Genomic DNA, 13,713 nt, shown 5'->3' on the forward strand with positions numbered 1-13,713 from the left:
GTCTTCATGCATTTAATATATTAAACAGTTTCTCTTTCCAAACATTGTTGTTGCAAAACACATGCATAGGCAGACGGCAGACTTTACAAAACGCGAGTGAATCTGGCCACCAAACATCGTGAAAAAGTATCCTTGTCTCATCACTTCTCTCTCTCTCTCTCTCTCTCTCTCTCTCTCTCCCCCCGGCGAACGGCAGTCCTACCACCCTCCCACACCCACAGCGCAGAGCTGAACTTGTGCGGATCTCTGCCTGGTGAGAACAGGGGCGCTCTGTGTGAATGCTGGGGCGTCGTTTTGGTGCTCATTTTTGAAGGTTTTTCTTGATGGATGATGGCTGTGGCAAAGAGGGCACATGTCCGTACAGAAACACCCGCTGTCACGCCAACCCCTCTCCCACACAGGACTCACACTCACACCAACCCCTCTCCCACACAGGACTCACACTCACGCCAACCCTTCTCCCACACAGGACTCACACTCACGCCAACCCCTCCCCCACACAGGACTCACACTCACGCCAACCCCTCTCCCACACAGGACTCACACTCACGCCAACCCCTCTCCCACACAGGACTCACACTCACGCCAACCCCTCCCCACACAGGACTCACACTCACGCCAACCCCTCTCCCACACAGGACTCACACTCACGCCAACCCCTCTCCCACACAGGACTCACACTCACGCCAACCCCTCCCCCACACAGGACTCACACTCACGCCAACCCCTCTCCCACACAGGACTCAGGCCAACCCCTCTCCCACACAGGACTCACACTCACGCCAACCCCTCTCCCACACAGGACTCACACTCACGCCAACCCCTCTCCCACACAGGACTCACGCCAACCCCTCTCCCACACAGGACTCACGCCAACCCCTCTCCCACACAGGACTCACACTCACGCCAACCCCTCTCCCACACAGGACTCACACTCACGCCAACCCCTCTCCCACACAGGACTCACACTCACGCCAACCCCTCTCCCACACAGGACTCACACTCACGCCAACCCCTCTCCCACACAGGACTCACACTCACGCCAACCCCTCTCCCACACAGGACTCACACTCACGCCAACCCCTCCCCCACACAGGACTCACACTCACGCCAACCCCTCTCCCACACAGGACTCACACTCACGCCAACCCCTCTCCCACACAGGACTCACACTCACGCCAACCCCTCTCCCACACAGGACTCACACTCACGCCAACCCCTCTCCCACACAGGACTCACACTCACGCCAACCCCTCTCCCACACAGGACTCACACTCACGCCAACCCCTCTCCCACACAGGACTCACACTCACGCCAACCCCTCTCCCACACAGGACTCACACTCACGCCAACCCCTCTCCCACACAGGACTCACACTCACGCCAACCCCTCTCCCACACAGGACTCACACTCACGCCAACCCCTCTCCCACACAGGACTCACACTCACGCCAACCCCCCTCTCACACAGGACTCACACTCACGCCAACCCCTCTCCCACACAGGACTCACACTCACGCCAACCCCTCTCCCACACAGGACTCACACTCACGCCAACCCCCCTCTCACACAGGACTCACACTCACGCCAACCCCTCTCCCACACAGGACTCACACTCACGCCAACCCCTCCCCACACAGGACTCACACTCACGCCAACCCTTCTCCCACACAGGACTCACACTCACGCCAACCCCTCCCCCACACAGGACTCACACTCACGCCAACCCCTCTCCCACACAGGACTCAGGCCAACCCCTCTCCCACACAGGACTCACACTCACGCCAACCCCTCTCCCACACAGGACTCACACTCACGCCAACCCCTCTCCCACACAGGACTCACACTCACGCCAACCCCTCTCCCACACAGGACTCACACTCACGCCAACCCCTCCCCCACACAGGACTCACACTCACGCCAACCCCTCTCCCACACAGGACTCACGCCAACCCCTCTCCCACACAGGACTCACACTCACGCCAACCCTTCTCCCACACAGGACTCACACTCACGCCAACCCATCTCCCACACAGGACTCACGCCAACCCCTCCCCCACACAGGACTCACACTCACGCCAACCCCTCCCCCACACAGGACTCACGCCAACCCCTCTCCCACACAGGACTCACACTCACGCCAACCCCTCCCCACACAGGACTCACACTCACGCCAACCCTTCTCCCACACAGGACTCACACTCACGCCAACCCCTCTCCCACACAGGACTCACACTCACGCCAACCCCTCTCCCACACAGGACTCACGCTCACGCCAACCCCTCTCCCACACAGGACTCACACTCACGCCAACCCCTCCCCCACACAGGACTCACACTCACGCCAACCCCTCTCCCACACAGGACTCACGCCAACCCCTCTCCCACACAGGACTCACACTCACGCCAACCCCTCCCCACACAGGACTCACACTCACGCCAACCCTTCTCCCACACAGGACTCACACTCACGCCAACCCCTCTCCCACACAGGACTCACACTCACGCCAACCCCTCTCCCACACAGGACTCACGCCAACCCCTCCCCCACACAGGACTCACACTCACGCCAACCCCTCCCCACACAGGACTCACACTCACGCCAACCCCTCTCCCACACAGGACTCACGCCAACCCCTCTCCACACAGGACTCACACTCACGCCAACCCCTCTCCCACACAGGACTCACACTCACGCCAACCCCTCCCCCACACAGGACTCACACTCACGCCAACCCCTCCCCACACAGGACTCACACTCACGCCAACCCCTCTCCCACACAGGACTCACACTCACGCCAACCCCTCTCCCACACAGGACTCATGCCAACCCCTCTCCCACACAGGACTCACGCCAACCCCTCTCCACACAGGACTCACACTCACGCCAACCCCTCCCCCACGCCAACCCCTCTCCCACACAGGACTCACACTCACGCCAACCCCTCTCCCACACAGGACTCACACTCACGCCAACCCCTCTCCCACACAGGACTCACACTCACGCCAACCCCTCTCCCACACAGGACTCACACTCACGCCAACCCCTCTCCCACACAGGACTCACACTCACGCCAACCCCTCCCCACACAGGACTCACACTCACGCCAACCCCTCTCCCACACAGGACTCACGCCAACCCCTCTCCACACAGGACTCACACTCACGCCAACCCCTCTCCCACACAGGACTCACACTCACGCCAACCCCTCCCCCACACAGGACTCACACTCACGCCAACCCCTCTCCCACACAGGACTCACACTCACGCCAACCCCTCTCCCACACAGGACTCACACTCACGCCAACCCCTCCCCACACAGGACTCACACTCACGCCAACCCCTCTCCCACACAGGACTCACGCCAACCCCTCTCCCACACAGGACTCACACTCACGCCAACCCCTCTCCCACACAGGACTCAGGCCAACCCCTCCCCACACAGGACTCACACTCACGCCAACCCCTCTCCCACACAGGACTCACACTCACGCCAACCCCTCCCCCACACAGGACTCACACTCACGCCAACCCCTCTCCCACACAGGACTCACACTCACGCCAACCCCTCTCCCACACAGGACTCACACTCACGCCAACCCCTCTCCCACACAGGACTCACACTCACGCCAACCCCTCTCCCACACAGGACTCACACTCACGCCAACCCCTCCCCCACACAGGACTCACACTCACGCCAACCCCTCTCCCACACAGGACTCACACTCACGCCAACCCCTCCCCCACACAGGACTCACGCCAACCCCTCTCCCACACAGGACTCACACTCACGCCAACCCCTCCCCACACAGGACTCACACTCACGCCAACCCCTCTCCCACACAGGACTCACACTCACGCCAACCCCTCCCCCACACAGGACTCACACTCACGCCAACCCCTCCCCCACACAGGACTCACACTCACGCCAACCCCTCTCCCACACAGGACTCACACTCACGCCAACCCCTCCCCACACAGGACTCACACTCACGCCAACCCCTCTCCCACACAGGACTCACACTCACGCCAACCCCTCTCCCACACAGGACTCACACTCACGCCAACCCCTCTCCCACACAGGACTCACACTCACGCCAACCCCTCTCCCACACAGGACTCACACTCACGCCAACCCCTCTCCCACACAGGACTCACACTCACGCCAACCCCTCCCCACACAGGACTCACGCCAACCCCTCTCCCACACAGGACTCACACTCACGCCAACCCCTCTCCCACACAGGACTCACACTCACGCCAACCCCTCTCCCACACAGGACTCACGCCAACCCCTCTCCCACACAGGACTCACACTCACGCCAACCCCCCTCTCACACAGGACTCACACTCACGCCAACCCCTCTCCCACACAGGACTCACACTCACGCCAACCCCTCCCCCACACAGGACTCACACTCACGCCAACCCCTCCCCCACACAGGACTCACACTCACGCCAACCCCTCTCCCACACAGGACTCACACTCACGCCAACCCCTCTCCCACACAGGACTCACACTCACGCCAACCCCTCTCCCACACAGGACTCACACTCACGCCAACCCCTCTCCCACACAGGACTCACACTCACGCCAACCCCTCTCCCACACAGGACTCACGCCAACCCCTCTCCCACACAGGACTCATACTCACGCCAACCTTTCTCCCACACAGGACTCACACTCACGCCAACCCCTCTCCCACACAGGACTCACACTCACGCCAACCCCTCTCCCACACAGGACTCACACTCACGCCAACCCCTCCCCACACAGGACTCACACTCACGCCAACCCCTCTCCCACACAGGACTCACACCCACGCCAACCCCCCTCTCACACAGGACTCACACTCACGCCAACCCCTCTCCCACACAGGACTCACACTCACGCCAACCCCTCTCCCACACAGGACTCACACTCACGCCAACCCCTCCCCCACACAGGACTCACACTCACGCCAACCCCTCTCCCACACAGGACTCACGCCAACCCCTCTCCACACAGGACTCACACTCACGCCAACCCCTCCCCCACGCCAACCCCTCTCCCACACAGGACTCACACTCACGCCAACCCCTCTCCCACACAGGACTCACACTCACGCCAACCCCTCTCCCACACAGGACTCACACTCACGCCAACCCCTCTCCCACACAGGACTCACACTCACGCCAACCCCTCTCCCACACAGGACTCACACTCACGCCAACCCCTCCCCACACAGGACTCACACTCACGCCAACCCCTCTCCCACACAGGACTCACGCCAACCCCTCTCCACACAGGACTCACACTCACGCCAACCCCTCTCCCACACAGGACTCACACTCACGCCAACCCCTCCCCCACACAGGACTCACACTCACGCCAACCCCTCTCCCACACAGGACTCACACTCACGCCAACCCCTCTCCCACACAGGACTCACACTCACGCCAACCCCTCCCCACACAGGACTCACACTCACGCCAACCCCTCTCCCACACAGGACTCACGCCAACCCCTCTCCCACACAGGACTCACACTCACGCCAACCCCTCTCCCACACAGGACTCAGGCCAACCCCTCCCCACACAGGACTCACACTCACGCCAACCCCTCTCCCACACAGGACTCACACTCACGCCAACCCCTCCCCCACACAGGACTCACACTCACGCCAACCCCTCTCCCACACAGGACTCACACTCACGCCAACCCCTCTCCCACACAGGACTCACACTCACGCCAACCCCTCTCCCACACAGGACTCACACTCACGCCAACCCCTCTCCCACACAGGACTCACACTCACGCCAACCCCTCCCCCACACAGGACTCACACTCACGCCAACCCCTCTCCCACACAGGACTCACACTCACGCCAACCCCTCCCCCACACAGGACTCACGCCAACCCCTCTCCCACACAGGACTCACACTCACGCCAACCCCTCCCCACACAGGACTCACACTCACGCCAACCCCTCTCCCACACAGGACTCACACTCACGCCAACCCCTCCCCCACACAGGACTCACACTCACGCCAACCCCTCCCCCACACAGGACTCACACTCACGCCAACCCCTCTCCCACACAGGACTCACACTCACGCCAACCCCTCCCCACACAGGACTCACACTCACGCCAACCCCTCTCCCACACAGGACTCACACTCACGCCAACCCCTCTCCCACACAGGACTCACACTCACGCCAACCCCTCTCCCACACAGGACTCACACTCACGCCAACCCCTCTCCCACACAGGACTCACACTCACGCCAACCCCTCTCCCACACAGGACTCACACTCACGCCAACCCCTCCCCACACAGGACTCACGCCAACCCCTCTCCCACACAGGACTCACACTCACGCCAACCCCTCTCCCACACAGGACTCACACTCACGCCAACCCCTCTCCCACACAGGACTCACGCCAACCCCTCTCCCACACAGGACTCACACTCACGCCAACCCCCCTCTCACACAGGACTCACACTCACGCCAACCCCTCTCCCACACAGGACTCACACTCACGCCAACCCCTCCCCCACACAGGACTCACACTCACGCCAACCCCTCCCCCACACAGGACTCACACTCACGCCAACCCCTCTCCCACACAGGACTCACACTCACGCCAACCCCTCTCCCACACAGGACTCACACTCACGCCAACCCCTCTCCCACACAGGACTCACACTCACGCCAACCCCTCTCCCACACAGGACTCACACTCACGCCAACCCCTCTCCCACACAGGACTCACGCCAACCCCTCTCCCACACAGGACTCATACTCACGCCAACCTTTCTCCCACACAGGACTCACACTCACGCCAACCCCTCTCCCACACAGGACTCACACTCACGCCAACCCCTCTCCCACACAGGACTCACACTCACGCCAACCCCTCCCCACACAGGACTCACACTCACGCCAACCCCTCTCCCACACAGGACTCACACCCACGCCAACCCCCCTCTCACACAGGACTCACACTCACGCCAACCCCTCTCCCACACAGGACTCACACTCACGCCAACCCCTCTCCCACACAGGACTCACACTCACGCCAACCCCTCCCCCACACAGGACTCACACTCACGCCAACCCCTCTCCCACACAGGACTCACGCCAACCCCTCTCCCACACAGGACTCACACTCACGCCAACCCCTCTCCCACACAGGACTCACACTCACGCCAACCCCTCTCCCACACAGGACTCACACTCACGCCAACCCCTCCCCCACACAGGACTCACGTCAACCCCTCTCCCACACAGGACTCACACTCACGCCAACCCCTCTCCCACACAGGACTCACGCTCACGCCAACCCCTCTCCCACACAGGACTCACGCCAACCCCTCTCCCACACAGGACTCATACTCACGCCAACCCCTCTCCCACACAGGACTCACACTCACGCCAACCCCTCTCCCACACAGGACTCACACTCACGCCAACCCCTCCCCACACAGGACTCACACTCACGCCAACCCCTCCCCACACAGGACTCACACTCACGCCAACCCTTCTCCCACACAGGACTCACGCCAACCCCTCCCCACACAGGACTCACACTCACGCCAACCCCTCTCCCACACAGGACTCACACTCACGCCAACCCCTCCCCACACAGGACTCACACTCACGCCAACCCCTCTCCCACACAGGACTCACACTCACGCCAACCCCTCTCCCACACAGGACTCACACTCACGCCAACCCCTCCCCACACAGGACTCACACTCACGCCAACCCCTCTCCCACACAGGACTCACACTCACGCCAACCCCTCTCCCACACAGGACTCACACTCACGCCAACCCCTCCCCCACACAGGACTCACACTCACGCCAACCTCTCTCCCACACAGGACTCACACTCACGCCAACCCTTCTCCCACACAGGACTCACACTCACGCCAACCCCTCCCCACACAGGACTCACACTCACGCCAACCCCTCTCCCACACAGGACTCACACTCACGCCAACCCCTCCCCACACAGGACTCACACTCACGCCAACCCCTCCCCACACAGGACTCACACTCACGCCAACCCCTCTCCCACACAGGACTCACACTCACGCCAACCCCTCCCCACACAGGACTCACACTCACGCCAACCCCTCCCCACACAGGACTCACACTCACGCCAACCCCTCTCCCACACAGGACTCACACTCACGCCAACCCCTCCCCACACAGGACTCACACTCACGCCAACCCCTCTCCCACACAGGACTCACACTCACGCCAACCCCTCTCCCACACAGGACTCACACTCACGCCAACCCCTCTCCCACACAGGACTCACACTCACGCCAACCCCTCTCCCACACAGGACTCACACTCACGCCAACCCTTCTCCCACACAGGACTCACGCCAACCCCTCCCCCACACAGGACTGTAACACAGCTCCACAGCCCGGTCCGGTCCGAGGGAGGTTGACCGACGGCGAGTGTTTCTCGTGCTCGCTGTCCGTCCGCGGGGGAGTCCCGGCGTGGCCTCAGGCTGCAGTGAGGGCGGCTGATCGGATCAGAAGAAGACTGTAAACATGCTGGGGGAGAGCTGGGGCCCGACCCGACCGGCGCCGCAGGGACAGGAGTGGCGCACACAGACAGCAGCACCGCCACGGAGCACAACGACAAGCAGGGGGTTCTGGGAGCAGCGCCGGGAGCTCGTCCACGCGGGCCCGGTATCAGGCCCGGTAAGATGTCCGGTATCAGGCCCAGTATTAGGTCCGGTTACATGTCCAGTATCAGGTCCAGTGCCAGGTCCGGTATTGGGTCCAATATCGGGTCCGCTATCAGGTCCAGTACTGGTTCCGATATCGGTTCTGGTAACAGACACAGTATTGGGTCCACTATCGGGTCCGGTTCTGGTACAGCTCCAAGCATACACATGCATCGCCACACATGCATTGCCTGTGTGTGTGTGTGTGTGTGTGTGTGTGTGTGTGTGTGTGTGTTGTGTATCTGTCTGTGTGCGCCTATTTGTTGTGTATCTGTTTATGTATCTGTCTGTGTGTTGTGTATCTGTCTGTGTTGTGTATCTGACTGTGTAGCTGTCTGTGTATTTCTCTGTGTGTTGTGTATCTGTGTGCTATATCTGTTTGTGTCTGTGTGTTGTGTGTTTGTGTCTGTGTGTTGTGTGTGTGTATCTGTGTGTGTGTCCTGTACACTCTGCTCCACTCTGTCTCTTCCTGTACACTTGTGTTTTTCAGAAGCTAGGATAAAAAGTTGTGCAGAAATTTATCAAAAGACGCCCTGAAACACACACACACACACACACACACACACACACACACACACACACACACACACACACACACACACACACACACACACACGATCACTTTTGGCACGGAAGTATACTGTCTGGTCTGGACTGGGACCGGGGATGGATTTTGGCCGAGTGTGTCGGGACTGGGGGGTCAGCCTCCAGCCCCCCGAGACGTTCGCACACACAACTCCGGGCGGATCGCCCCCCGTTCCGTCCCCCGTCTCCGGTCGGGGTCCCCGTCCTGGGGTTTGTAAACAAGAGGGTGATCTCGGCAATCACATCCTGCTGGATCTCTGTGTAAACATCATGCAGCATTTCATCACTGTGTCTCCTGTCCACTGTGTGTGTGTGTCACTGAGGGAGTCTCTGTGATCTCCTCTCTCTCACTGTGTCTCCTGTCCACTGTGTGTGTGTCTCACTGAGGGAGTCTCTGTGATCTCCTCTCTCTCATTGTGTCTCCTGTCCTGCTGTGTGTGTGTATTACTGAGGGATTCTCTGTGATATCCTCTCTCTCACTGTGTCTCCTGTCCTGCTGTGTGTGTGTATTACTGAGGGAGTCTGTGATCTTCTCTCTCTCCCTGTGTCTCCTGTTCTGCTTTGTGTTTATTACTGAGGGAGTCTCTGTGATCTCTCTCTCACTGTGTCTCCTGTCCTGCTGGGATTACTGCTGTTCCAGCAGGATGACATTCATCTTTCATTTGAATTGCTCCATCGACAACTGATCAACTGTGTGATTGACTGGACAGTGATCCCGTGTCATTAGACCAGAGCTTTGTTTCCTGTGGATCAACGAAGACTGGTTGAGTGATTGGTTGAGTGGGCAGTGATTCCATGTCTCGCTGCCTCTCTCTCTCCTCGTCCCTCAGCCCTGCGCCCCGCGCTCCTCTCCCAGGCACCCCACCAGCCCCAGGGAGGAACGTCAAGGGCCAGGCCTGGTCTGGAACGGGATCGGGATCTGGGATCTGGGAGCAGAGATCTGGGAGGCTTGGGCGCTGGTGTGAGAGTGTGTGTGTAGGGAGAAAGTGTGTGTGGAGTGAATTGGATCTGGGATCTGGGACCTGGGATCTAAGATCAGGTAGCAGAGATTGGAGATCAGTGATCAGAGAGAGTCTTGAGCGCTGGTGTGAGTGTGTGTGTGTGTAGGGAGAAAACCGGGATTAGATCTGGATGCAGGATCCGGGATCCGGGATCCGGGACCTGGGACCTGGGACCTGGGATCTAAGATCAGGTAGCAAAGATCGGAGAGAGTCTTGTGCGCTGGTGTGAGTGTGTGAGTGTGTGTGTGTGTAGGGAGAAAACCGGGATTAGATCTGGAGTGAATAAGATACATGTCCAGGATCTGGGATCTGGGACATGGGATCTAGGATCAGGTAGCAGAGATCGGATATCGGAAAGAGTCTTGTGCGCTGGTGTGAGAGTGTTTGTGTAGGGAGAAAAACTGGGATTCAATCTGGAGTGAATGGGATCCGGAATTGGGAATCTGGGATCAGGGATCAGAAACTGGAGAGAGATGTGCACTGGTGTGACAGTGTGTGTGAGGGGAGAAAACTGGAATTAGACCTGGAGTGAATGGAATCAGGGATCTGGGATCTGGGATCTGGGATCTAGGACCAGGGATTGGAGAGAGGCTTGTGCGCTGGTGTGAGAGTGTGTGTGTGAGGGTGCAGCATCAGAGTTAAGGCGATCAGTCGGTGTCAGTGTGCGTCCTTCGTAGGTCCAGTTCTGGGGTGCGCTCAGTCTGGGGAGAGTCAGTCTGGGCTGCTCAGGGGTAAGGTCACTAGTTCAGAGGAGGTCAGATGATTTCTCTGCCAGCCGATCACCGAATCACAGAAGCCAGAGCCACCCAAACTGCACCACAGTCCCCAGGCCATCCGGATCAGCCGAGCTCCTTCCTGCAGCTGCCTGAGGGCGGATCTCTGTGCTTCTGAAGGGGATCCACTGGGTCACCTGTGGATGGGTCCCAGAACCGGTACCCGGCGATCCCCGGCGATCCAGTGACGGGCTGGCGGCTCAGCAGTGGGCTGGTGATACAGGGCAAGGTCCACTTCAGGGGATCCAGTGGATCCGCAGACCCAGGGATCTGGTGGAGTGGATCTCTGAAGCGGTGAAATGGTCGAGTCGATGTTGCTGCTGTAGTTTCTGTAGACTCTGGACCCAGTCAGAGCTGCTGACTGATACAGTTCAGGATTTTAAAATAACTGGGAGATGTAAACAGAGGAGAGGAGGGGGGGCAGAGAAAATTAATACCTCAAAATCAACACAAATATTACAGATAACAGCACATTCACTCACACACTCATACTCACCCTCTCACATTCACTCACACACTCATACTCACCCTCTCACATTCACTCACTCACTCATACTCACCCTCTCACATTCACTCACACACTCATACTCACCCTCTCACATTCACTCACACTCATACTCACCCTCTCACATTCACTCACTCACTCATACTCACCCTCTCACATTCACTCACACTCATACTCACCCTCTCACATTCACTCACACACTCATACTCACCCTCTCACATTCACTCACACACTCATACTCACCCTCTCACATTCACTCACTCACTCATACTCACCCTCTCACATTCACTCATACTCACCCTCTCACATTCACTCACTCACTCATACTCACCCTCTCACATTCACTCACTCACTCATACTCACCCTCTCACATTCACTCACACACTCATACTCACCCTCTCACATTCACTCACACTCATACTCACCCTCTCACATTCACTCACACTCATACCCTCTCACATTCACTCACTCACTCATACTCACTCTCTCGCATTCACTCACTCACTCATACTCACCCTCTCGCATTCACTCACACTCATACTCACCCTCTCACATTCACTCACACACTCATACTCACCCTCTCACATTCACTCACACTCATACTCACCCTCTCACATTCACTCACACTCATACCCTCTCACATTCACTCAATCACTCATACTCACTCTCTCGCATTCACTCACTCACTCATACTCACCCTCTCGCATTCACTCACACTCATACTCACCCTCTCACACACTCACTCACACTCACCCTCTCACACACTCACTCACACTCACCCTCTCACACACTCACTCATACTCACTCTCTCGCATTCACTCACTCACTCATACTCACCCTCTCACATTCACTCATACTCATACTCACCCTCTCACACACTCACTCACTCATACTCACCCTCTCACATTCACTCACACACTCATACTCACCCTCTCACATTCACTCACACACTCACCCTCATACTCTCACACACTCACTCTCCCACTCATACTCTCACACACTCACTCTCACTCTCATACTCACACACATTCACATATTCACACACTCACTATCACTCTCATACTCGCACACTCACACTGACTCCCACACACTCAAACGTTCACTAGCACACTCGCACAATCCTCACACTTACACTTCCAAACTAACTCACATGCACACTCACACACACTCACTCTCGCACACTCACTCATGCTCACACTTTCCCACGCTCACACACTCCCTCACATTCTCACACATTTCACTCTCACACACACTCACTCTCATACTCACACACACTCACTCTCACTCTCATACTCACACTCACTCTCATACTCGCACACTCACTCTCATACTCGCACACTCACACTCACACTTTACCACGCTCACACACTCCCTCACATTCTCACACATTTCACACTCACTCACATACTCACACGCTCACTCACACTCACTCTCAAACTCACACACTCAGACACACTCATACTCACACACACTCACCCTCACATCTTCACACACTCACTCTCACTCTCATACTCACTCTCCCACTCATACTCACACACTCACTCTCATACTCACACACTCACTCTCGCTCTCATACTCACACTCACACTTTCCCACATTCATACACTCCCTCACATTCTTACACATTTCACGCTCACTCACACTGACTCGCACACACTCGTACGCTCACTCGCACGCTCACACACCCACTCACAAACACTCTCACACTCAAACACTAGAACATCGACAGAAAAGGAAACTGAAACAGGTTAATGAACAAATAGACAAGGACTGACAGACCGACTGAGAGACTGACAGAGAGAGAGACAGACAGAGAGAGAAAACACAGACTCACTGCCCCAGTTGATGATGCAGGCAATGATGATCAGAATCCCGCCAACCAGAGACACCACACTGAGCAGCTTCGCCACCCGGCCAAGCCTCCGAGCGCCATCGACATCCCCCTGGAGGAGACTGTTCCTGGACTGAGGGCGAGAGGACACTGACTGACACTCCAGTACATTAACACTGCACTGAGAGAGAGAGGGGTTAATACACACACACTGACTGGACACTCCAGTACATTAACACTGCACTGAGAGAGAGAGAGGGGTTAATACAGACACACTGACTGACAC

At 57.9% G+C, this 13,713-nt stretch overlaps 2 protein-coding genes across 2 annotated transcripts in view; one reads left to right on the forward strand and one right to left on the reverse strand.

Annotated features, from left to right (window-relative positions):
* LOC148659587 (ceramide synthase-like) overlaps positions 1 to 13,713 on the forward strand; it is a 164,848-nt gene that overhangs the window by 150,463 nt on the left and 672 nt on the right. The window lies entirely within an intron of this gene.
* The window catches only part of LOC148659592 (uncharacterized), a 19,514-nt gene continuing 5,801 nt past the window's right edge, over positions 1 to 13,713 (reverse strand). Inside the window, exons 4-6 of the mRNA XM_088637394.1 lie at positions 13,431 to 13,560; positions 4,994 to 11,479; positions 1 to 4,660 (exon numbers count right to left, since the gene is read on the reverse strand). Coding sequence (XP_088493520.1) covers positions 11,463 to 11,479; positions 13,431 to 13,560 — 147 coding nt within the window. The 3' untranslated portion in view covers positions 1 to 4,660; positions 4,994 to 11,462. The remainder of the gene's footprint in view (positions 4,661 to 4,993; positions 11,480 to 13,430; positions 13,561 to 13,713) is intronic.

This window comes from Lepisosteus platostomus, chromosome 6, assembly GCF_059453375.1.
Source record: "Lepisosteus platostomus isolate fLepPlt1 chromosome 6, fLepPlt1.hap1, whole genome shotgun sequence".
Classification (NCBI taxonomy): Eukaryota; Metazoa; Chordata; class Actinopteri; order Semionotiformes; family Lepisosteidae; genus Lepisosteus; species Lepisosteus platostomus.